The following is a 26,732-nucleotide window of genomic DNA, read 5'->3' on the forward strand; positions in this document are numbered from 1 at the left end:
TTATTGATAGGCTTTAATTAATAAACGTCGCATACTCGAGCGTGCCAAACTGAACGATACCTGGCTATCTATAGGTGCTAAATAGTCCTTAAGTCTATAAATCGTAAAACCTAAAATATTTCAAGAGTACTTATACGATTTATTTACTCTCTTTAAGCATTTATTTTTATTTATTTATTTTTAGAGAGGGGGGGATTAATCTGAAAACTTTCTGTTTAGAATAAAATATACGCGTAAAGTATAATTAATAATAGGTAGTCGAATTTTACGGGACTTAAGTGTTAAGTTAGGTTAAGTTAACTTTATATTTATTTTTATTAACAAAAGCTGTATTAAAACCTTCAGAAGACCGTCAGATAATATGAAACAATTTTAGCCAAATCAGTTCATTCGTTTTCTCGGCTAAATCGAAATTAGCTCTTATTGAAAACAAACGTCGAATTTTAGTGCCAGGGTAAGAATTTATTAACATACCTTTATAATTTGAATATATTTATTATTTTTAAAGAAAACTAAAAAGGGAAAATATAAAACCACTTGAGAAAAGTTATCTTGAAAACCGAAATGGCAATGACAGAAGATCAATTAGTCATAAAAGAGCATTATTTCAAAGTCCTGAAATGTGTATTATTCTAGAAAACGTGTGTGTTATAGTCAAAATCCAAATTCTGAAGAGTCATCTCCTCTTAGTGCTCTTTCAATTTGTAGCGATACATCAAATACTACACCAGTTAAAAGGTAATAATTTATAAAGGTATTTGAAATGTAAAATATATTTGATTATAGTATAAACGATGTCAATGATATCAATGATACTATAGTCAGGTTCAAATAATGAAGTGGTTGGTGACTCCATCATCCAACTCGAGATGTTCTACAGCTGGTACCAAAAATGTATTTATGTATACCTGTAGGAACCCAGTTTTTGTGTGTAAAAATTACCTTAAAGTACATTGTTTTGATGCCTAATGGCTTGGGTTGGGATTACCAACCGCCAGTTTGTTTGATGAAGATAAATAATACCGTTAATATGTATTTAAGATAATATCTTACATCGCTCATTTTCTAATTTTATTATAACGATAATGTTCTCACCATCCAATCTGTAAGAAGGACAAGAATATAATAAACAATAATTATTAATAAATTATAATGTATAGGTACTTATGAATTTTAATTTAAATTTAATTACAACAAATTTTTAATGTTTTTTTATGAAATTTAATAGTTACCTAATTTGCTCATTGTATATATTATTATCTCAAAACTTTCTGATCGTAAATACTATATATCTATATCTGTATATTATTTTTTTTATAAAGACTTGTGTCTTATGCCTATATATAAAAGGTGTCCCACCGAGATCTGACAAATGAAATAACTTTTGTTCTAATCAATATTTTTTAAAAATTTCATTTAAATATATTTCATAGACACTTTCGCTACATGTTTAGAATACATTTTTTATTTTTTGTTTTTTAATACTGAAAATAAAAAACTTGAAAATTGATAAATAAAATTCGAAATATCCATATAGCCAATTTGTAAATCTGATTTCCATAAAAATGTATGTGGTAAAAACACTTATTTAAGTCAAATGGCTGATTTTTTAAAACATTTTTAAATATCAATATTTTCGTTAAGTACATAAATTACGATCTAGTTTATGTTAGAAACATTTTAATTTCAAAAATATTTTATAATATGAACATTTTATAGGTTCATGCTAAAATCTAATTAATTTTCTATTGTATCTACTATTTTATTATAATATAATATTAAACTTTTACAATCGATTTAATTGTATAATTTTTATATATTTATGTGAATGACATCTAACATTTTAACCTGAGTGAATATAAAATGTATATCATACACTGCAACTGACATCAGAGTACATCGGCTTACATTTTACAATGACATAGTGTACTTGTGAACAAGGAAATTACAGGTACAAGTGGTAACAATATTATATAATTTTGCTGTCAAAAAATCTGATAAAAAATAGACAGTATTGTTTTATATTTCAGAAAAAAACATATTATATACAATTTTAAAAATATTTAGGGTTCTAAAATGCTCATAATTTGTTTTAAAACTAATATTTAAAAAAAAACCTAAGCAGGCCCTAAATAACATTCTTACCTTTATATTTAATAATAAATCAATTTAATATTTAAAAACAAAAGCTATATTAATAATGAGAATTTTTTTATTTCTCTTTAATTAAAAATATTTAGATTGGTAATGTATATGTAATTTTAAAAAGGCATGATAAGTGGGGCCACAAAAAAGAGTCAACATCATTGTAAAATCAATACATTTATCACTCAGCTCATAATCTAAAATGATTGAATAAAATGCATTATTCTGAACCTACTATTTGTTTCGTTGTGGGTTAGCAAGACGGACACAACACTTGTGGATATAATCATAATTCATGATGTTATCTAAATTCTAAACTATAAAAACTACAATGTTAGTAAAATACTAAAATGTATGTAGGTGAACTTAAATTATATGAATATAAAAATTGAGTTTTAAAATTTTCTAAAATAATCTTAAAGATTTGGATATTTTTGAGCAATAATAAGTAGATTTTTGAAAATAGTAGGTTATTAATATAAATTAATGTAAGTTTTAATATAAGTTAATGTATACCTATTACCTACCAACCTTTATTTTTATTCTTATATAATATGCTTCTATTTCTATGTAAATACAATACAATAATTTATAGAAACTGAACCTTGAATCTATTTAGGCATATAAGCATAAAGCCACACAATAATTGGCTTAAGGGCAAAATATGATGTTGAACTTGGTTAATGAATTGATGCAACACATAAACCTACAAGTTGTGTTTTCAAATGTATAACTGAAGGCGCCCGGCAGGTTTCCTTGAAGAATGGAGGATAGTTTTGGAGAAACGACCAACTGTTACAAGTAACTGAGATAGTATAGACACCTTGGCAGCAAAAATATCAATAAAAACCTATGTGGGGCCTTAGATAATAATCTTACCTTTGAATTTTAATATTGGTCAATTCACTTTATATCAAAACTAACAGCATTCTATTGAAACTAGAGGACGGAAATATGCTATGTTAAATAGCTAGGTACAAAATATGTCACCTGCCTCCCATCAGGACAAATTATTAACTATGCGGGTTAACTATCATATAATAATTGTTAACTCACAAGAAAAATGCAGTTACATACTATATTGTATATATTTTAGGCTAAATAATAACACTGTAATATAATATCTAAACAATTTATTATTTTAGAAATCTAATTTTTAACAATTGCGTAAGAACTAAAAACTTTAAAATTAATTTTACAACATGAAATATGCATTATAATTTTTAGTTTCTTAAAAAAAAATATTTTATTGTTTTTAGAATTTCAATAGAAAAATAACTTAACTCTTTACAATTAAATATGCATTTATAATAACAATTTACTTCTAGAAAACCAATTAGCTAAATATGCAATTAGTTAAGCATACTATTATACTAAATAGAATCAATCATAAGTATTCAATAATATAATAAATATAATTACATTTGTAAACCAAAATAACCATAATAAAAAACCCACATTATATAATTTAAAAATTATTTAATAATATAGTTAAAATCATTAAATTTACTATAAATGATATAGTAATCATAATTAATTATCTATTCTTTCTTGCCTTTTTTAATGAATTATAAATTTTATATAAATCACTGGATCTTAAATACTTAAATTTAAATACATTAGTTTACAGTTTAAGAGATCTGTGTATTTAGTACAGAAAATAAAATATAGTTCAGTCATTCCTTAATAAAATATGTATATGATTACACATAACATTAGAGATTACATTAATTTTAGAAACAAAAAAATACAGGCTAATTATTAAATTGAATAGAACTACTTAACACTAGAAGAAAAAAATTTCAATTAAATATAGATAATATAGAAATTAAATCGGGAAAATTAATTAAACCATAAATTAATGAAAATAAAACAAAAGAAAAGAAAATGGATAGTAACATTTAAATTTTTTCTGACTGAAAAATAGTACTATTGTTTCAGTAGTCAATAAAGAAAAATACATTTACCTAATTATTGAATATAAAGTATAAACATTAACCAGCAAAGATTCCTTCTGAATCTTTGGAATCAATATCCAGGTTAGAACAATAGTCAGAAGTAGAAGAAATTGGCCTACTTGGTAGGTCTTCAGTATTTTTGTTACAAGGTAATTTTTTAATATCTAGATATAATGCAAAATCATTGATTCCTTCACTGATAACTACATTTTCAATGGTTGAACTTTTTGATTTTGAGTCTGAACTAAATTTTTCAAGCTTACAATCAGTTTTTGGTGAAGTATCTATAAATAATACTTTTTTTACATCTGCCACAGACTTTTGTTTAGATATAGCAACATTATCCTTATGTTTCGGGGAATTTGATTTCAATTGTAATACTGTACTTTTGTGCTTCATCACTAGAGCACGCATCGCTTCACTAGTGCTAGTTTTTATTTCAGAACTTGTCTTCTGCAACCATTGTTTAGAACATACTTTGAATAATTGTTGAAGAAATTGTCGAAATTGCTTGTGATGGCTATCGATACCACAATCTTTTAACACTTCCGAAACAGCCCATAGTAATTTCTGAAACAATTTTTGAATTAACTTGTGTTACAGTAAAACCCATTACAATCTCCAAGGGGCCAGTTTAAAAAAACTTAAAGTCCTATGGAAATCAGGACAATAAACATATTAATCAAAGGTAAAGTATTCCTTATAGATGTATACAATACCTCCAGGAGTCCACCACAAAAAAAAAGAAAGTAGAATTATAAATAATTAAAAATAAAAATTGAACAATAAACATTAATATTTGTTTGTTTGGAAGGGATTATCCAATAGATTAAGAATAGTATACCCTAACACTATTGTAGGTATAACTACATATTATATGATACTCAAGTTGTAGATACTCGATTAATGATTATACAGGGTGATTATTTTATCAAACAACACTCATTATTAAAAAAAGTATTGACTCTTTTCAAAATATTTTTTACATGGTTTCAAGTTGTTAAAAAACCAAGGTTTTAATTAAAAAATTATATTTTTTATCCTTATAATTTTTTAAGTTTTTTACTTTTTTGAATGACAACATAGTTTTAATTTCATATTCTAAAGCAGGATATTTTTCTAAGTATTTTGATACGTAAAAATCGAATTTTGGACGAGTAGTTTATGAGTTATAAGTATTTAAAGTTTAGAGAAGTGGTGTAGTGGACAAACATTTTGCGGGGTAACCCCGTACCACTCCACTCTGCAATCTAAACTTTAAATACTTATAACTCATAAACTACTCGTCCAAAATTCAATTTGAAAAAAGTCAATACTTTTTGAGATAATAAGTGTTTTATGCTATTTTATCACCCTGTATATCACAACCGTCAACCACACAAACTCTTAAATACAGTACATAAATATTGCATTATCACTAAATTAATTTTTATATAGAAGACAGATAAGCGAAAAAATCAATGGATACAGAGATCCAAATAAATTAATGTTTATAGAGACTAATGTAGTGACATATATATTATCAACAATAAAATGTATCACTAAATAATCTTATATAATATAATTTATAATTAGTAGGTAAATAGTATAAATAAGACGCAAAAAATTTCAGAAAGCAGCTTAGAAGACTCGTATTACCAAATTTTATAGCTACAGTAAAATTGTTATTAAAAAATATAAATACCTGTTTATGAAGTTTACTGAGTTCTTTTTGATTTGGTTTTGTATCAAATAAATTTTTTGGAGTTGCTGATTCTGAATTATTAAAAAATTTCAATACTCTTTGACATTTTTTGACTGGTTCTGTTCTAGTAATATTTGATTTCTGTATGTCCTCTTTGTCATCACCAAATAATTTTGCACTTAAAGGAGCAGCACTCCATCTAAAAAATTAAATAAATGTAGTTTTTCATTCTGTGTAATAAAATGTATCAGTAAATAACAATAAGAAAATAAGAAAATGACCGATGTAAGATATTATCTTAAATACATATTAACGGTATTATTTATCTTCATCAAACAAACTGGCAGTTGGTAATCCCAACTCAAGCCTTTAGGCATCAAAACAATGTACTTTAAGGTAATTTTCACACACAAAAACTGGGTTCCTACAGGTATACATAAATACATTTTTGGTACCAGCTGTAGAACATCTCGAGTTGGATGATGGAGTCACCAACCACTTCATTATTTGAACCTGACTATAGTATCATTGATATCATTGACATCGTTTATACTATCATCAAATATATTTTACATTTCAAATACCTTTATAAATTATTACCTTTTAACTGGTGTAGTATTTGATGTATCGCTACAAATTGAAAGAGCACTAAGAGGAGATGACTCTTCAGAATTTGGATTTTGACTATAACACACACGTTTTCTAGAATAATACATTTCAGGACTTTGAAATAATGCTCTTTTATGACTAATTGATCTTCTGTCATTGCCATTTCGGTTTTCAAGATAACTTTTCTCAAGTGGTTTTATATTTTCCCTTTTTAGTTTTCTTTAAAAATAATAAATATATTCAAATTATAAAGGTATGTTAATAAATTATTATAATAAATTCTTACCCTGGCACTAAAATTCGACGTTTGTTTTCAATAAGAGCTAATTTTGCTTTAGTCTCTGCTAATATTTGAGGTTTTGAGACTGGTTTTCTTCGAATTAACCGTATACTTTGTTCAACAGTCTTAACTTGTTGAATGACTAATCCCCGTTCTTTTTTAGGCTGTGGCGTCAATCCTGTGTTCATAAGCGATTTTGTCTCGTTTGAAACATACCTTTGTTGATACTTAGTTTCCAACAATGCCATTTCAGCCGATTTGTTATCAATGTTATAGCTGTAATAAAAATACAATTTTAAAAGAGATATTTATTTTAGATTTTTCATATTTAACTTACTAAACATCAAAACACTGAACATTAGATACTTCTGGCCATGACCAATTAATTGCACGGTCAATATTTTTTAACAATTTTGTTTCCGGTTTCTTCGTTAGAAAATTTGATTTTTCGTGTTGATACCATCTATCTAGTATATCATTTACACTCAGTCGACAAGTAGTTACTGTTGGTGGAGGAGGTAAGACATTGGATAATTCATTTTTTAATTTAGATATTATACGATCTCTATTTTGAAATAATAAAGACTGGTACTCGTCTTCATAACTGACTGAACTTGTTAATTTTACAACACAATCGTTTGCATCTAAGAATAAAAATATTTAATACCATTATAATATTAATTTTAACAAAATCACGACGACAAAAATACTCAAATAATATAATTCATATACAATGTACCAATTCAAAACTTTCTATGTACTTAGATGCATTTAAATTTAAATAAAAAGTGTAAAAATATATTAAACCCTCAATGCAATAGAAGGTATTATCATGAAATTATGACTAAATTAATAGTCTAAGATTAATAATACAAACAACATTATGATTAACTGATGATATAAGATCTATAATTTTCAATTTTTGGATTTCAATAAATACATGATTGAAAATTCACAACTAAATATTATTATAGTTTAGTATTGAGAGATAGACAGAACAATGTTTATTTTATCTCTCTGACCTAAATGCAACATGGCTAATTTGTATTCAGCAGAACCAATATTGTTATAAGCTTTAATGTTAAAGTGAATTGACATATTATCAAAATTAAAATTGAATACATTATCCGTATTTGTATGATGGTTCTTTTACAATATTTTATTCATTACATAGTGTGTTAAGGGCAGGTACTTAATACTTATGTGAATATTGCAATTTAAACGTGTCATGCGTCACAGAAAAATTGAAATGTTGTCAAATTAGCCAATGGACAAACACAGATAATGTGTATCACACTAAAATGATAGGTATAATCAATACTAATATAAATTAAGATTTATTTAAAATTTCATAAATTACCAAATATCAAATCAATTTTTTTTACAAAAAATGGTAAGTTTTAACATATTTTGAGGCAATTTTTACAGGAAATCTTTGTGACAACAACAAAGATTCTGATCAACTTATACCTAAATATTAAAAATATATAAAAATAAATATGAAAAACCAAAAAAAACTTGTGAAATTTTGCAAGATGTTCTTCAATTACAAATTTAGACATTTGTTTTGAATTTGATCTGTTTTTCAAAATAAATCATAAAACTATCATAAATAAGGTGTATAAAATGTTGGGTTCTATTACTAGAAACACTAAGGACTTAAGAAATCCTCTATGTTTAAAAAATTTGTATACTTCTTTAGTTAGAACAAACCTATAATTTGGGTCTTTAATTTGGTCTAATAATTATTCAACTTACTCAAATGAGCTTAATAATATGCAGTATAAATTTCTGAAAAGAGTGGCCTTTATTACTCATTATATGGCCTCCAGACTCTTTTTGGTTCAAGACTCTATAGGTGTTGACTCTTTTAACATCGGGTGTGATTTAATAGATATAATGTTTGTCTATGATATTTAAAATTATAATATAAACTTCTCAGCTATTTTTAATATAATTTGATTTAGAATTCCTAGTAGGTATACACGAAATTCTGATTTTTTCCATATCCATAATTTTAATACAAATAGGTACTTATTGGAAAAAAATCATTTTTAACGTCAATAGAATCTTTACAGTCTTGGATTTTTTCATTTGTCTTGTCAAGTATTTAAAACCAAAACTTTGTTATTTATAAAACATAGTGCCTAATTATTTATTTTAGTTGTTTTTATAGACTAAAATTTTGTCTTTGTAATTTTTATTATCATCACTTTTTTGTTAGTGATTAAAGGGCTTTGTACCATTGATTTTATACAAATAAATATATAAATATTCCAAACCAAATTCTGAGCTCATAACACAACATTATTAGATTATTAGGTTCTTAAGATACCTATTTAGATTTAAGAAAATTACTAAGTTATTCAATTTGTATGTATAGTGTTCTTACCATTGGCAAACAGTTCTTCGTCCGAGAATAAAGATTCTTCGTCCACTGCTGACATGTTTTTATTTTTCATCATTGAAGTTGTATTTCAAACATTATTATTGCACAAAATTTAAGATTGATCACGAAATAATTACCGTACCTATAACGGTTATCTAAATAGATTTTGAAAGACAAATTAGTTATTTTTGACGTCTTCAATAACCTAATACACTGTCACTGCACGTCAATTACTGAATAGACATTTATCATGATATTGATTCGTATCTGAATCATAGATCAAGGTTCTCACAGTGCTACAGACAAATAGGTACGCTGTAAATTGCAACGACTTTTAACAGACAATAGTCAAAAAATTGAAATGTCTTACAGACGTACAGTATAGGTACAATGTAGTAAAAGTAAATCAGTAAGTTGTATACTTTAATATTAAACGGTTATGACTCCATATACCTAACTACAGCTGCAGTAACTCACCGTTTTACTTACCACCATTACCGTTACTACGTTCCATTCAACCAGTGATGCGATAACCACAGTTTAATTGATAAAAATGACAAAAAGATAAACCAATGCCATCAAAAGTGTTTGTTTACATTTTAAATAACTAAAATCACTAAAAATCTATACAACAATAATCCGATAATCGTCTGTCGTCCGACTTGGTAAGTTTTCATTCATTTGTTTTATATTTTGTTTAATATGGCAGAAACTATGTTGAATATTGAGGACATGGAGATTGTCTTGGACGAAGGTACACCAGACGTCATTATGGATGTTTTTAAAGATGACAACATGTCTGAAAAAGACATATTTGATTTTTTGGATGTTCAAGAAATCGAAACACCCACCATAGAAACTAAAATTGAAGTTCCAGATGGTACTTCTGAAAATGAAAAATTAGCTATTGTTTACAATTTAGAAGGAAATACCATACAAAGCTATGATTCAGACCAAGACATTAGTGCCAAACCTGTTGAAGATAAAATTAATAACTCACAAAGCACAAGTACAAAATTAGACGACAAAGATGACGACATTGTTGTTGAAGGACCCCGCTCAAGACAAATGGGAAAAATTCCATTAGCCTTGAGGGGGCTCATTGGTCAAGCAAAAATGTTTATGTTAAAAAAAAATTATAACATGGCCATTAAAATTTGTGTGAATATATTGAAAGAGTGTCCAAATGCATCTGAACCATTTTTCACATTGTCTGACATCTATGAGCAAATGGGAAACATGAAGAAAAGTTTGGAAACAGCTGTAATTGGTAACAGTTTAAGTAGTGTAACATCTGAAGATTGGGTATTATTAGGCGAAACATGTGAGGCAAATAACATGTTGCCTTTAACAGATTTTTGTTTGACAAAAGCCATACAAAAAGATAGGCGTAATTTAGACTTGCATATTAAAAGGGCATCAATATTAGAACAACTTGGTACTGCTAAAAGTGCCATGAATGAATATGATCGTCTATTACGGAAGTTACGACCTGATCAAAAAGATTCAATTACTGCTTTATCTAAATTACTAATTGACAACTTTGTCAAAAACAAAAATTATGAACGTGCATCAAATATATTAATACATGTGTTTAGTTTGTTTCCTGATGATATAAAACCTAATGATTTTGTTACATGTTTAGATTATCTTGTTAAAACTAAAAACTTTAAAAAAAGTTTAGAATTGTTGTACGATCATTATAATCTTGAGTTTATAGCTGATGTGAGTAATGAAACATCTATAACAGAAATTGTTGAATGCAATGCTCCTATTACTATGCCAATGCTAGTAAGAGTCAAACTTATTGAAATTTTGGTGCAACTTGAAGCATTTTCCATATTACCCCCAATTTATGAACCAGTTTTAAATATGACGGATGTAAATAGATTTCATTTAGATGTTGCTAATATCCTGTTTGAGGCCAATCAGCATAAATATGCAATTATATTTCTAGAGCGATTGATTAACTGTAAAAATGAGATATTTGATCAGCATGCACTCAAAATTAAGTATTCTGAATGTTTAAAAACTTTAGGACATCTAGAACAAGCTATTGACAATTATAACAAGCTACTGGATGTCAATCCACAACAATTAACAGTTAAATTTGATCTATATATGTCATTGAAAAAGTTAAACAGAATAGACCAAAGTCTAAAAGTATTATTTCAGAATGGCGTGGAAAATCTAGACTGTAGATTGTTGTATGAATATGTATTGGCATCATATGATAAAGATGATATGTTTGAGAATTGTTGGAAAGCAGCCAAGTTGATGTTTTCTCGTCACTGTTTACCTGTACATTCGTTAAGAGAAGTTAAATCTATGTTGGCTATACATAATGTAGAAAATAGACACGATACTTTGTTAACAATGAAGAAAGAATTGTATGGTTATCAACATGATAATATCTTGACCATTAATCCACTACCAAGTCCTGAAGAAGAATGGAACATTATGTATGGTATTTGTTTGAAGTGCATTGAGAAAAATCTTTACTACAAAGGATTAAAGTTGCTGCTTTCAGCAATGAACTCTACTGTATTAGTAAACTACAATCATCAAATTGTTTTGAATGCTATTAAATTTGCATACAAAGTAAGAGCATTCAAACTAGGATTCATGTTGTGCAGATACTTATTATTAAAGTATCCTCAAGCACCACAGATTTCCAATTTATTTTGTTTCCTCTTGAAAAAGTGTGGTGCCAAAAAACAAGCAAAATTTATTTTTCGACTTGCTGCCAAGTATCCAGATAATATTGCCCTTAATTTACTAGACACCAATGTATTTAATGATACATATAATTATCAGCTTTTATTTTCAAGGTATACTGAACTACTGAACAAACTAGATGACAAAAGTCAGCTCTACTTCATGCTTGGAGTGATTATACTCAGACTGTGTACATTTAAAGTTGGTGCAGACAGACACAGTTTATCACTCCAGGGCATTGGATTCTTAATGAAGTATAAAGAACACAGAGGTGTTGAACATGAACAGGAATGTTATTTCAACATTGCTAGAGCATATCATCAAGTCGGTATGGTAGCAAACTCTCTGCATTACTATAAATTAGTTTTGGAAACCAAACCATTTAGGGAAGATTATTGTTTAAAACATGCTGCAGCTTATAATTTGCATTTGATTTACCTGGACTCTGGAAATTTTGAAGTTGCGTTGATGTATATTAGTCATGTGCAAGTTTGATTTATTATTAATTTAATTTTTGTATTTATTTTTTACTAATTTTACAAAAATTTATAATTTTATAATTATTTTAATTAATGTTCAATTGTGGTGTTTAATGAATAAAGTATTGTTGATTGTAAATTGTAATCAGTTTTATATTTAATTTTAAATGTATTTATTTATTTTTATATTTTAATATTTAATATGTACAATGTACATACAATAAAATAGCTGTTAATTTTGATCATATTTATTAGAATCATGGCTTCTACAATCAGTAAAGCTTGCAACAAAATACCATTTGAATTATTTTGTCGAGTATGTGAAGACATTTATAATGCTAAAAACGAAAATAAAGTCCTCATTCTAAAAAAATTCATTAGTAAATGTCGAGGGTCAATTGAGAAAAGTGACAACTTAAATATAGTAAGTTAACTAATACTAGATAAAATATCTCATTCCGTTTATACTTTACCTATACCTATAATATGTTTAGGAAGATACATTTTATCCGGCATTAAGATTACTGATACCTGTAGCAGACAAACAAAGGGGTGCATATGGCGTTAAAGAAGCTGCGTTAGGAAGATTGTATGTCAAGATATTATGCCTTGCAAAAGACAGTCCAGATGCTCAGAAGCTTTTGAATTTCAGGCATGTAATTTGCTAAGATTATCAGTATCCTAAATATGCTAAAATATTGATAAATAATAATAGTAATTTTAATATTTATGCAGGCTGCCAAAATTTTCTGGATCTACAGCTGGAGATTTTGCTGAAACTCTATTTTGGGTTATTAGAAGTCGATTTGAAGATAATGGTTCAGTGACTATTGCTGATATTAATCAATTATTGGATGAAATAGCTATGAAACATGCTATCAATGAATCAAGTAATTTATATTTCAGTATAATATACTATATAGATACAATCTTGTTTATAAATTTATGACCGTTGAACATTTAAATTATATATATGCATATATTAGGGGAAGTGGAACAAATTTTACAATTAATGCTATTAAAACTCAGTGCGAATGAGCAAAAATGGTTGATTCGGCTATTATTAAAAGAAATGCGCTTGGGTATTGCGCATACAAAAATATTAAATGCATATCATAACGATGCCAACGATTTATATGATGTTTGCAATGATTTAACAAAGGTAATATGATATATCTATGTAAAATTTTAGAAAATTATAAAATAAAATATGTTATTAATTTAGGTATGCAAAATGCTTAATAACCCATCAGTGGTTTTGCATGAGATATCTGTTAATTTATTTGAACCTTTTTGCCCAATGCTAAGCCAGCGTTGTGAAATTACTGATGATAATAAAATACTTAAAACAATTAAGTATGATGAATTATTTGTTGACATTAAATTGGATGGTGAAAGATTTCAACTCCATTGGTCCAAAGAAAAAAACCTTTTTAAATATTATTCAAGGTATGTTAATAAATGTTTCAATAATTTATATAGGTATTACTGTATTATTTATCTGTTCTTGTTTGAACTATTTGTTTATTTTTATAGAAAAGGCAATGATTATACAGACACATATGGCTGTGATGATGTTAATGGTATTCTGAGCCCAATATTAGCAAAACAGTTTAAATCTGATGTAAAGAATTGTATCTTAGATGGTGAGATGATGTGTTATAACACAAAGTACAAATCATTTTCTACAAAAGGTAAGATACTATTATTATTAATTACAACAATTATTATTATTATTATTATTTTAGCCATGAATATTGATGTAAAAAAACTAAGAATAGGAAATACACATCAACCCTGTTTTTGTGTATTTGATATTCTCTATTATAATGATCAAGTAATTACAAACCGTCCATTGGAAGAACGATTAGATATTTTAAATACAATATTTGAACCATTAGATGGGATTTTTGTACATACCACTCGATATAAAGCAAGAAAGTAATTAATTTAAATATGTTATCATTGATTTTAAATATATTTATAAGTTATAACCAATGGTATTATTTAAATATAAATTAATATAAATCTTATTTAAAATATTTTAGAAATGAATTAATGAAATATCTCAATGATGCAATTGATAACCATGAAGAGGGCATTGTAGTTAAAGATCCACTATCAATTTACAAGCCAAATTCACGAAATTCAGGATGGTATAAAATTAAACCAGAAGTAAGAATTTCTCAATCTTTCTACTACCAAAATTTATTTAATCAAACACAGTTATTAAATATGTTTTAGTATACAGATGGTGCACTCATTGAATTAGACCTTTTAATTATTGGTGGATATTATGGGGAAGGTAAAAATCGAGGTGTGGTGAGCCATTTCCTTATGGGTCTTTTAGAAAAAGGTAAAACTTTTTAAATTTTTAACTACTTTTTTTCAAATAATTTTTTTTCAATCACAACCTAGTTTTTAAGACAGTCTATTATTCTATCTAATTTTCTAGTCCTCACTATTTATATCATTAATAGATGGTGAATCATTTAAGTGTTCTGCTATCAGTCGAGTTAGTTCTGGATTATCAATAGAAGAACTAGCTGATTTATCAAGACAATTGTCTTTTCACTGGAAAAGAGTTAATGCTGGAGTGATGCCAACAAACATTGAGTGGGGTAAAGAAAAGCCAGATCTTTGGATTGAACCTGAATCATCAGTTATTCTACAGGTGAAAAGAAAATTATTGCGCATCACATATAATAAGTGTTTGAAATAGTTATGATGTAGGTACATTTTGTAAACAGGTAAAGGCAACAGAAATTATGACAAGCCACAGTTTTAAAAATAATATAACATTACGTTTTCCACGAATTGAAAAAGTTCGTTATGACAAACCGTGGCATGACTGTCTGACCGTTGAGGATTTTGAGTCTATAATCAGGGTGTGTTAATTTAAATATTACAGAAATAATAATTGAAAATCATGGATTGGTTGCTAATTCAAGAAATCTTTTTCCCCTTATAGCGTACGGAAGGAAAGTTATATACTTCATGTACTGGTGTAATTAATTCTTCAGATAAAATTAAAAAATCCCGTGTGACATTAACTGTTGATAAAAAATTTCAAGGCCCAAATATAAGAGATATCAAATATATTAATAATATGTTTGAAGACAAAGAATTCTGTATCCTCAACGATAGTGAAACAATGAGCAAAATTGAAATTGAAAAAAAGATTCTTGAATATGGTGGTCAAGTCGTGCAAAACCCTGGTAAAAGAAATATTACTAGCTAATAGTTATTTAATACTTTGTACAACAAATTGAATGAAATGTAATTTACTTATTATTAGGTAACAATACTTTTTGTGTTCTTGCCAACAACATCAAACATACAAGGGCGCATGCAATAAAATTATCAGGCAAACATAGTATAATAAGTACAAAATGGATACTGTCATGTTTTACTGACAATGAATTTCTTAACTGGACTCCCGAAAATGTTTTATTTTTATCCAAGGAACACCAGCTATTAATGGATGAAAAATTTGATCAGTATGGTGACAGTTACACAGAATTAGCTACTGTTGAAACATTACGCCGTGCAATGAATCGAGTTGAACTAGATGTATGCATCATTAATCATTGTTATGTTTCGGAGTTAAAATAATTAATACCACAATTATTATTTATAACTTATCATGGTTTTGAACAGGACGATTTAGTCAACCCAGAAGTTGATCCTTTTTTGGAATTCCAAAATGAACTGTTTAATGAAGAACCATGTTTCAAAATTTTTGAGAAATTTCAAGTCTATTTTGATAATTTAAATTTAGTAAGTTTGATAAACATTATTTTCCTACAAAAAGTTCCCCAATAATAATTTTCAAATGTATAAATAAATATAAAAAATAAAAAAGAGATTAAATAAATTTTAATATGTCTATGTAGCCATATTTGTAGGAACTATATTTCAGTTATCTTTCTTCAAGTAAACACTTAACAATTACTTTTTTGGTTGATAGAACAGAAATGTTTATTCTATACATACTTAACATTGCATTTATCAACTACTTATTGTTTAATTTTGTTTACACGTTTATTTAATAAGTATAAAGTATAATTGGGTTTAAGTTAAAAATTAAATAAAAAATAAGTCATTGTATTATATTTAATGTGATATTGCTAAATAAACAAACAAGTTTATATAGTTCAAGCATGGGCGGATAGGCCATTTTTGGCTTACCGGAAAATTTTAAAATGGGGCCCCCCACATGAAAAAAATTTAATAATACATGATAGTAAAGGACCCCATTACCGAAATACGAAGGGGGGCCCACCGGGATATGCCTGGTAGGCCTATCCGCCCATGAGTTCAACGATATTTTTTGGGGGGAATTTTAGTCACAACTTTCATACTAAATGTAATATTTTTCTATGAAAATTAACATCATATTATTGAATATATTTCAGGAAAATTTGCCTGTCAGAAATTTCCACACGAATACAGTGCTGGAAATGTTGATCTTTAAATTTAATGGTGGCAAAGTCTGTAAAAATATTGATAACAATACTACTCATGTTGTAATTCATTCAAGGTATGTTTGCAACTTGTTAGCTAATTTTTTAATATTTTTAAACATTAATATTCTTTCTGTTATTTTAGTAATAAAAATAACACTAATAAATATCAAACTATGAAAAGAGATCGAAACCAAGCATTTGAAATTGTCGATGAGAACTGGATTAAACAAAAAATAAAATGGTAGACAAAAAAAAAATTGATTTGTGATATTTATTAATTTTCTTATTCCAATTTGTGCACAACTCTCTATAATATAAACTACTACATTTATAATAATATATCTATACTATAAAAAAACGGGTTTTTTGTTTTGTTAATTACATTCTTGTTTAGATTTCACTCAAACTTACTAAAATTATAAATAAATAAAAAATTCATCATCCTTAAAACATAAATAGTCTACTTTATTAGCTAATTTGTCTCAGTCCGTTGAAACAAAACAGCCTTAATAAATATATAATTATAATTGTTACTGTTAAAATATTAATTTTTAATATTTACATTTTCCAAAATAGTCCGTAACATAAAAAAAAAACAAAATAAATCTGTACTTTGATAAATAAATAGGTAGGCCTGGGATATGGGCTTTGTGTAATGATTGTTTATATTAAAAGACAAGAAAAATCAAAAACACATTATTAAATTATAGGTAAGTGGGATATAAGAGAGGAAGTCAAAAGTTTATATTTTGAGATCTAATGTTCAATTCTTAAATTTTCTTTTTCTTTCTTTTGTTGTTTTACTCTATTTGCATGTATGCACTTCAGCATTACGGATACATGTCTTACACTGCACATAACAACACCAATGAAATTTGCATTCGCATTTTTCGCGTGTGACTAATCGTTGTGTATTGTAGCCTCTACCACAACATAGTAAACTGCAACCATCCATCCCATGTGATGTACGGTTGCATTCTCGACCATGAGTACCTGAAAAAAAAAAATATAATGTAAACATATAATTTATGAAACACACAGACTATGTAAAAAAAAGTATAGTTTTAGAATTTACTAATTATGACACGGGGTGTAATAGCAAGTCTTGTCAAAAAAAAATGGTTCTACTTAAATCTTTTATGGATATTGTGAATATTATAAAATACTAATTATAGTTAATATGTATAATTAAATATTGTATAAAATATTTTGAAAAAAGTTGTTAAGTTTTAAACTAATTGAGACAAAAAAAATATTGATATTTAATAAAAAAAAAAAAACTACTTAGATAAATATTTTCATCATAAAAATTTACCTAATAATCTAATTTTATAAATTGGCTATTTTGAATTTTTCCAAAAAAAATTAATCAAATTTTAAACTTTTTCTATGTTATATGTGTAGCAAAACAACTATAAATTAAATATAAAAAAAAATTTAATATTGATTAGAACAAAAGTTATTTCATGTGTGATATCTTCCTAATACACCCTGTATTATCACACAATATAAATGGAACAATGTTTCAGAAACATATATAATGATATGGATTTGAGATACTTCTATTTCTGTACTAATAGTAAACACTTATGGCTAAGACTTGGATTTTTATGTAAATACATATTTTTACTAAAGCATTATAAATTAATTGAGACAAATGATAAATTAGTTTCACACAATTTACAATAAAATAATATAGGTTTATTGTATTTTACCTATTTTTACATAATTTGTAAGATTTCCACTTTGGCTTTACATATTTCATAAATTTCTAATTCCCTAATACACAAAAGTATAATAATTACTCAATTTACATTACACAAATTGGTGGTTAAGTAGTAAATTAAATAAATAAAGAATATTTTAAGTGTGTAATTATAGAAAAGAAATTTTAAATCCAAATCGTCGTAGTTTTAATAAAAAAAAACTTTAAAAAATATTAGGTATATAGTTGTTTTACTTACCAGTTACCAAAAATGAAAAATAAATTCACTTATTACTACATATTTTAGCTTTTTATGGCATAAATTCTAGTCCTTCTTATGACTTACGAGTTTATGAGAATGGAATAATTTATCAATGTTATACTTGTCAAATCAATTATTTATTCAAAACTGATCTTTATGAAACTTCAATAAATAATTCACTCAAATGTATATCATAATTAAAAATTGTTTTTTTTTTTTTTATTCAGCATTGTACTATTAAATTTTGATAGTATGATGACTATACATGTCTACATGTCAACACGAGGCTTAAAAGATTATAGGCTTTTTGACCCCAAGAGGATATGCTGATGTACCTAATCATAAAATACGTGTCAATATTCACTATATTATCATATCAGTCGTTCCTCGTTATTAAAGAAGAGTAGGTAATAAACTAATAATTAATAATACACTGCAACTAACCATAACGAACGAAAATCACACATCAATCATGATTCATGAGAACGAGAATGTTTGTTTTCGACGGGGTATCGTTGGTTAAGAGCACAGTTATTTATCATTATCGATTACAAAACACACACATCTATATTCTATAGCCATCATAACTCATAACACAATATTATTATATTATACGATGTAATCGACATCTTGAGGAAATCTCGAGCTATATATTATAATAATACTATGGCTTATTGGCTATTGAGTCTGAGAGCACAATAATCGTAGACACGGGCGACGGGCACTTATATGTATAATAATATATTATACTTCTAAAACGTCCAGTGGCATGATATAGTGAGCGGGGGAGGAGGTGACTTTATGTGTATCAGACACGTGTAATAAATGTATTAAAAATGTACTTTTAGATGATTTTAAAAATAGATAGATACCACCTCAGAAATGCATATTTTAATGTAGGTATATCGGAATAGTGGATCATATCGGTTTAAATGAAACCATAGAGGCATAGAATATTCTATGATGAAACGTTAGATAAAGAAACTAAGATGTTCTTGTATAAAATAGGTAAATATAATTTATTATAAAAGATGAAATTGTATTATACCTAGCTGAAAAAACAAATATTTACAGCAGATTGTAAAAATGCACTAAAAATGTTGGACTAAATTGTTTTGTTGTATTTATTATATTATTATTAATTGTTGTTTTATTACCTATATGATTAGATCGCTTCCATATCAATTTCATTCGAACTTTTAATAAAAACAAAAATATTTATAAGTTAATAAATTATAGAAATTCAAGATTGTCATTGGCGAATAGGAGCGCTGTAAACCTTAACGCATGGATTTGCATTTAAATCATCAGTACACGATGTTGGCAATATATGCAGCCTATACATTTTAAATTTTATAATCAATTTTTGTTTTTTGCAAAATAGTTTTTAATAAAGTTCAAATATAACTATAGATAATGCATTAATATACAAATATACTTTATGGCTTATATAATAAGCAAAAACCTAATATGAAAATAACATTTTGGTTTTTTATTTGACCCACTTATCTATTAATGTATTGGAAAAAAATGCGTATTCTAAGTCTTTGGACCATATTAAGACCATAATAATATTATTACCTATAGAACCAGCAGTGATGTTTCTAATGCAGTAATTGGGCGAGTCGTCAATGTAGACGAGATCGCTTGCCGTCGGTAGACTAAACCTAGGATCCCTGATCTGCAAGCGTCCTCGTCTGGTAGCCCTCACCTCGATGGCGCCTTCGTACTTTTCTTTCAGATGTTCACCTGAAACAGAGGACACAGTTATTGTCACATATTCACATAAATAATGTTATATCACACACTTATGCAAGTATGTATAATATATGGGTAGATTCTTTTAACAATTTTATGGACTATGATAATTTTTAAAAGCATTCTACTATTTTAATTTTACCCTGTGTCCCTGCGAAATTGTCGGTTCGTTTCGCACTACCTTCGTTTATTTAAAATTTGAATGTATGTAAGTAAAATAAAAATAATCGTTCTGGAATATTTGGGATATCGTAAATATTTTAATAAAAGTACTTAAGTGCTTTTGATTGTAAAATACTTACAATAAATGTATATACCAAAGCAGGTACCTAAATAAGGGGTTGACGTTATTTAAAATCAAAAATTGATATATATAGTGATGAGTTCATCGACGTTCCGGAGGAAAGGTGAACACAATTATGATAATACAATGGACGTTAAATAAAAGTAAGAACTGTATATCGTGTATCTTAAATAATTAAATGTTTTCTAAATATAATCAATATAAGTATGGGTAGATAGGTTGATACCAGAAAACGGAACTGGTATATAAGGTATAAGAAGATCTATCCTCTATAGAAGATCGCATAATTCGCATATGGCATATTAATACATTTTGTAGTATTGCATATTTGCACGCGATCATATAATTATATTCCCATTGATTTCGTGACGCTAACTGTTCATGAAATTGATGGTTACCGGTAAGTCGTAGGTACCACCATATAAAGCTTCAGGAAGGTGGAAATTCTGTATACCCTCAGTCTCACCACAACCAATGATCAACAATACAAAATAATATTGATGATGTCACGGACACGTGATGGTACAAGTCAAAAGCACTGAAGGTTTCCAGCGATTTTTGGTTATGTTTTTTCTATACTATTATTATTATTATTATTCGTCGGTACAGTGAGCTCTGCAGAGGATCCAATAAGGCGCAGGCGAAGAACGTAGGTAATCGGATTAGAATATATAGCGACCGAGCGGCGGTGGTGTCACACGCCGTCTTATTTATGTTCTAATGTACCATAATACCTATATGATACCTACCTAACTATATAATGCGTGTAATATACTGGCGGCGGCGGTCGGTATATTACTAGGTATAATAATATAATATGCTATACGTACAATATATAATACGAACACACACGAACACTATTATTGGTCCATAAAACGAAAAAGAAATACGTCCAATATAGTCGGGTGTTAAAATAACGACTAAAACGTCAGTGTCCATAAAAAAAATTATATTATATAGGCGCCCGCCGCCGTGCACAATCCTCGTCGCGGACCGTTATTATGATAATACATAACACATATATACTTAAAGGAGCTGGTACCTAGCTATATTTAACATATTATAAACTCCATGGTAAGTATATATGTATATATATATATACAGGGTGATTTTTCTATCAAACAACACTCATTATTTCAAAAACTATTGACATTTTAGATCCATCTTGTTCTAGAACTATATATTTTTTAAATATTTTTACCCTTATATTTATCAGGCAAACCATTATCAACTTTTGATTTTCAAATGACAACCTATGCTTAAAATGTCATAAACTAAAAAGGCTATTTTTTCAATGAATTTTCACGTTTAAATTTTCAATTTTCGTTAATCCGTTTACAAGATATAGCCCCCCCCCCCCAAATTTTGGTGGTTTTGGTGTTATATAGGTGTATTTTAGGCGGTATTTACACACGAACACCATATAAGTGTTCTTTGATAAAAGAATCACCCTGTATATATGAACCAATAATAGAATGAGTGCATGATATTATATCGTCATTATTACTGTAGTGTTGGTACAAATTGGTTTACCTAATACCGACAATAGGTTTATAATATGCGGTAAAGAGACAGACGAAAATCATTTTAAAAACCCATTACATTCTCGCATAAGTGATAATATCGCTATTGTCGCTTTTCGTGTTCGTTATACGGCTTATTATTATGTTGTACGGATATAGAGGAACACTGCATTAATATGGGCAATACATGTTTTCTGTCGTGAACATACTGAATGTGCAAGGTACTTCGAGAATAAATACATATAGGCAGGGATGATGGACTGCAGGTCCGGCTGAATGTACAGGAGATTTCGCTCGGTGGCCTTACCTGATATTCATGTTCGTGAAATCATGTCTGGCAATAAAAACCCATTTTTTTTTTTTAATTTTCCTGGTCTGCTCATGAATATTTATCAGCCTGAAATATTTTCTCAGCCACCCCCCTCCCCCCCCCATCACAGCGTACGTATGTAGTGGTACATACCTTATAATTTAGAACAAATTTGAAATAGATTCAAGTAATTCAACATGTGTAAAAGGTAAAAACGGTGTGTATAGTATCACACTTTAACTATATAGATATAGTAGGTACCTATATAATATGATTTCATTCGCTTTCTATACGTGCCTTAACTATATTTAATTCTCAATGATATCGAATATTGAATGAAATAACAAATAGGTCATTTGTATTACTTCCGTTAAAATATAAGCTGCGTTATACAAATACAAAAAGTAGTACTTTAAGCTTAAGTAAAACTATAAGATTACACGAATAGGTAAGTATCCACAATATTAGTATCCAGCGAATTGGCTAGTCCACCACTCTATAAAATAAGTCTATACTTGCAGATGACATGCTATATAGCACATCAACATTTTCACAAAATCATATATTATGTATTTTAAATGTTATTTAAAAACAACAATTCTGTTATAGTGGTTCATCGTAACAAATAAAATGGCGAAAAAGTAAATGAAGTAAGACAATTTTCAAATATGTCAATGTAACATAACATTTAGGCACTAGTCAAAACTTAAAATAATCACATCTTATACCTATGTATGGTATATTATTGTGTAGGCAAAACGCTAAATCTAAATTACCGAGAATAAAAGGGCATCGACTCGCGTGAACCCCACTGTAATGATGCATATTGCATATATATGGTATGTTGATGATGTTCATGTATACCTAATAATACGATAGATCATGTACAAGATATATCTATAATAGTATATTAGTACCTATAGTAGAAGTAGTAGTACTGTAGTAGTAGTAAAAATAATAATAATATGACGTTATATATTATATTATTTTGATGGCGGCGACACTAGAGTTTGTTCGCCACTTGGACGTAATCGTCATCATTATAACACCTCTTTCATTTTATCCCTCTCTGTGCGTATTTCACTATATTTAGAGGTACCTCATACTTTATAACATTATATACATAGATACTACACTTCAGACCTACGTCGACGACGACAGACTCATACATCACTCGCTGCTCGTATATATCATATACATATATAAACCACGTGTCTGTATATACAATACATATACCTATGTACATGTATATTATACTATTAACGTATATATATATATATATGTACTAGTCCTTCCATTTGCACGATCTATTGTGTATGACCAGTCCGTCTGCTTATATCAAGTAGGTATAATATTATATTTTAGTGTTATAATATTGTCACTGCTACGGGTGACACTTGTCTGGTACGTCCGCTCGTTAACTCTCGCGCCTCAAGTGTCCTCCTCATATTATGCAAACACCATGACGAGTCGAGACGTAAATATTTTTCACGTAAACGTCCCAACGACGTCCAAATACTTAGCATAGTAATCGAGCCCAGGCCGACAGGCTGTAGACAAGCATTCAAGGAAGTTTTGGTTTAGATGCTTATTAGTTATTAATGTTATAATTTTAACTATTCCACATTAGCAATATCTATGCGCATTCGCATGGATTAATATTAGTTTAGCATACTATAATTTTAAGTTTATAACATAACTTAATTAATACGAATGACGATTAATTAAATATAATATATGATTAATGTAGTATATTTAATCAATCTTAAATATTAACATAAGTACTGTATTTATTCAAGATATTAGGAGTAACAACAACGATTATAGTATATAATAATATTCTATTCGGGGGACGAGGTGGCCGAGTGGTCTACCGCGTCGGCTGTGGCTCAGCCGGACCGGGTTCGATCCTCGACCATCGGGCGGCATTTTCCTCCGGGCAAGTCACGGTGTCCGGAGAACAAGTGCCGCCATCCCCCATTCCCACAATCTGGGGAATGGCAGAAACCTACGGGTGCCCCAATAGAAATTCTGCCAAAACTCTCACCCACGTGTAAAACCAACCTACAGTTCCATAAGAACCTACAGTACTACCCCATTCCCAATGGCCTTAGTTGCCGCGGTGTTATAATAAAAAAAAAAATAAAAAATATTCTATTCATATCTTATCGTTTTTTATGAATTTATTCGCGTAATAAAATTATGAAAATGACAAAAATTGAAATTTGATCATCTAAACTGTTTAAAATTTTTTTCTGATTCAGAATAAAGTGAGTAATGTGTTGGTTAAACAATTATGATTTTAAATGGTTTTATAATTATGTGAGTAATATAATTTAATGAGCATTTTTTTGTTAGTTTTTAGACATAGGATATTTGATGTGATATACTGGAAATCGCTTGTAAAGTTCAATAAGTTTTCACTAATTTTTTGGTTTACTCAATTGTCCTTGCTAATTTGCTATATATATATATATATAGTGTTATAACTTTATATAAGCTAATAAAATAACTATTGTCAACTACAGATAACCGTTGAATTTTTTTAATAAATTAGTATGAATTAAATAGGTACCCAAACCACTTATAACGAATGTGATGACTGAAAGCTGGTGAAATCATAGTTTTCACTTTTCAATACTTACCTATATCGGAACACATAATTTGCATCCAGCTTCGTGAATAATAAGACGAGAGAACATATATTTTAATATAATTTAAGTTCTTTAGTTTTCCCAATTAATTTTAACGAACTATGTTTCCTATACCCTAAAATATTTTGGGGGATCCCTAGATTTCCGTAGCACCCCTTTAATTGCGCATAATGCATATGTCTTCTGAGTAAAATAAGCCATGTTTGAAATTGTTATCACAATCATCATTACCTGCATATGAGGGGGGCCGCCAGCTGGTCTTTTCTCATACACCTGTACCCATTGGCACTTAAATATTCATTAAAAATATGGTAACTATAATTATAATTATTGATCGAATGATTAGAGGAAGACCAAAAATTGATTTATTTTATGTTTTACCCCTGCAATATGACTACGGGTGAACACGAATTTTGTATATATATAAATACAAAGGTAGGTACAGAATGTGTAAGAATGTTAGAAATGTATTTATTTTTTCGGACCACCTTGATGAAATTAGTGAATAGAATAGAAGAAAAAACATCTTTTTCAAAATAATAATTCAACGTATACGTGCTTTAAATTTATATTTAAAAGTTATATAACGAGTGTTCAAGTACGCAAATCATAAAAGTATATTTTACTACCGCCATAAATTTTCCCGATTTTACTTTCAAGCATAAATTGAAGATTTTAATTACAATTATTCTACTTGCAAACGTATACTATACTGCAGGTATCAATAAAATTTAGTATTAAATATAATACTATAATCCCTATATAATAGTTATATCATATCATAATCAAACATCTCTGAATAATATTTAATGCGTAATAAGGATAAACGAGTTCAAAATATTATCGTTCCCCGTTCCCCGCTCTCAACAATTATTGCAATATACCTAATTCCAAACCGTAAACAATTTTAGTATATTTTAATATGCAGTCTATACGTTAATGTATTTAAACATACATCCAACCCTACTTTATAAGAGTTTCTGCCGCTATTACTATACCCTTCACAATTTAAATCTATTTCGGATTGCCTCTATTCATAAATTCATTCCTCAATTCTTAGAATTTATACTTTTTAAACATTCTTCAATCACGTCAATCGACTTTTTCCTAGGTCTTCATATAGGCCCTTTGCCTGATTGTGCGGTGTCCATTCCAATGGTACTCTGTTTCGTTCTCAAATTTTATCATTATGTGCCCCTTATAATAAATCTTGATAGTATGGTGCTTGTTATTAGCTACCTACCTACTTACTATGTATATTGTATATACATAATAATATAAATTATAATATATATTTCATACTTGTAAATATTTGTGTTGCGAAAAAGCACCCACGGGAGATGCAATATTTTAGTTTAGACAGATTTATTCTCAGGATTAAACATTTATTACATTAAGAAAACTTTCTTTTTCGGCTATTATTAACAAAGCGTGGTAGTAGGATTTTGAAGCAAATGTATAGAACCCCGCGGACACCCACGTAGT

At 28.1% G+C, this 26,732-nt stretch overlaps 4 protein-coding genes and 1 long non-coding RNA gene across 6 annotated transcripts in view; 3 read left to right on the forward strand and 2 right to left on the reverse strand.

Moving 5' to 3' along the window:
* Positions 1 to 352: 352 nt before the first annotated feature.
* Positions 353 to 923, forward strand: LOC149058442 (uncharacterized). The gene is made up of 3 exons (XR_016190550.1): positions 353 to 454; positions 509 to 738; positions 822 to 923. It is a non-coding gene; the product is annotated as an uncharacterized LOC149058442 (long non-coding RNA).
* Positions 924 to 3,261: 2,338 nt separating this feature from the next.
* Positions 3,262 to 9,509, reverse strand: mi (cyclin E-interacting protein minus). Its single transcript, XM_015519970.2, has 6 exons — positions 9,069 to 9,509; positions 7,014 to 7,320; positions 6,683 to 6,952; positions 6,388 to 6,615; positions 5,788 to 5,986; positions 3,262 to 4,673 (listed from the first exon to the last, which is right to left on the reverse strand). The coding sequence occupies exons 1-6, from the start codon at positions 9,139 to 9,141 to the stop codon at positions 4,140 to 4,142; spliced, it is 1,611 nt and encodes a 536-aa protein (XP_015375456.1). The 5' UTR covers positions 9,142 to 9,509; the 3' UTR covers positions 3,262 to 4,139.
* Positions 9,510 to 9,606: 97 nt separating this feature from the next.
* On the forward strand, positions 9,607 to 17,606 carry DNAlig4 (DNA ligase 4). Of its 2 annotated transcripts, XM_015519973.2 has the most exons (17): positions 9,607 to 9,730; positions 12,518 to 12,686; positions 12,757 to 12,914; positions 12,998 to 13,152; positions 13,249 to 13,424; positions 13,488 to 13,711; positions 13,799 to 13,956; positions 14,011 to 14,203; positions 14,311 to 14,437; positions 14,507 to 14,618; positions 14,743 to 14,936; positions 15,013 to 15,150; positions 15,234 to 15,480; positions 15,561 to 15,835; positions 15,923 to 16,042; positions 16,681 to 16,805; positions 16,874 to 17,606. In XM_015519973.2, exons 2-17 carry the CDS (start codon positions 12,522 to 12,524, stop codon positions 16,974 to 16,976), a joined length of 2,670 nt encoding a protein of 889 aa, XP_015375459.2. In that variant the 5' UTR covers positions 9,607 to 9,730; positions 12,518 to 12,521; the 3' UTR covers positions 16,977 to 17,606. The 2 variants fall into 2 exon arrangements, with proteins under 2 accessions (XP_015375459.2, XP_089077840.1); XM_089221714.1 differs by lacking the exon at positions 9,607 to 9,730 and having other exon boundaries at positions 12,497 to 12,686.
* LOC107169995 (general transcription factor 3C polypeptide 3) lies at positions 9,724 to 12,401 on the forward strand. The gene has a single exon (XM_015519974.2). It carries the CDS (start codon positions 9,768 to 9,770, stop codon positions 12,276 to 12,278), a length of 2,511 nt encoding a protein of 836 aa, XP_015375460.2. The 5' UTR covers positions 9,724 to 9,767; the 3' UTR covers positions 12,279 to 12,401.
* The window catches only part of LOC107169996 (protein Wnt-5b-like), a 66,260-nt gene continuing 56,510 nt past the window's right edge, over positions 16,983 to 26,732 (reverse strand). Inside the window, exons 6-7 of the mRNA XM_015519975.2 lie at positions 20,280 to 20,447; positions 16,983 to 17,724 (exon numbers count right to left, since the gene is read on the reverse strand). Coding sequence (XP_015375461.1) covers positions 17,537 to 17,724; positions 20,280 to 20,447 — 356 coding nt within the window. The 3' untranslated portion in view covers positions 16,983 to 17,536. The remainder of the gene's footprint in view (positions 17,725 to 20,279; positions 20,448 to 26,732) is intronic.

The sequence above is a fragment of the Diuraphis noxia genome, unplaced genomic scaffold (assembly GCF_037042655.1).
Source record: "Diuraphis noxia isolate RWA-SAM2 unplaced genomic scaffold, SU_Dnox_SAM2 contig0002, whole genome shotgun sequence".
NCBI classification, from domain to species: domain Eukaryota; kingdom Metazoa; phylum Arthropoda; class Insecta; order Hemiptera; family Aphididae; genus Diuraphis; species Diuraphis noxia.

Bases quoted from the DNA above. Each gene is read 5' to 3' on its own strand.
- mi (XM_015519970.2), bottom strand. From the start codon at position 9,141: ATGATGAAAAATAAAAACATGTCAGCAGTGGACGAAGAATCTTTATTC. The intron at 6,616-6,682 runs GTAAGAATTTAT...TTATTTTTAAAG, and splicing joins CGTCGAATTTTAGTGCCAGG to AAAACTAAAAAGGGAAAATA. The intron at 5,987-6,387 runs GTAATAATTTAT...TTAATTTTTTAG, and splicing joins AATACTACACCAGTTAAAAG to ATGGAGTGCTGCTCCTTTAA.
- LOC107169995 (XM_015519974.2), top strand. From the start codon at position 9,768: ATGGCAGAAACTATGTTGAATATTGAGGACATGGAGATTGTCTTGGAC.
- DNAlig4 (XM_015519973.2), top strand. From the start codon at position 12,522: ATGGCTTCTACAATCAGTAAAGCTTGCAACAAAATACCATTTGAATTA. The intron at 14,438-14,506 runs GTAAGAATTTCT...AATATGTTTTAG, and splicing joins GGTATAAAATTAAACCAGAA to TATACAGATGGTGCACTCAT. The intron at 16,043-16,680 runs GTAAGTTTGATA...AATATATTTCAG, and splicing joins ATTTTGATAATTTAAATTTA to GAAAATTTGCCTGTCAGAAA.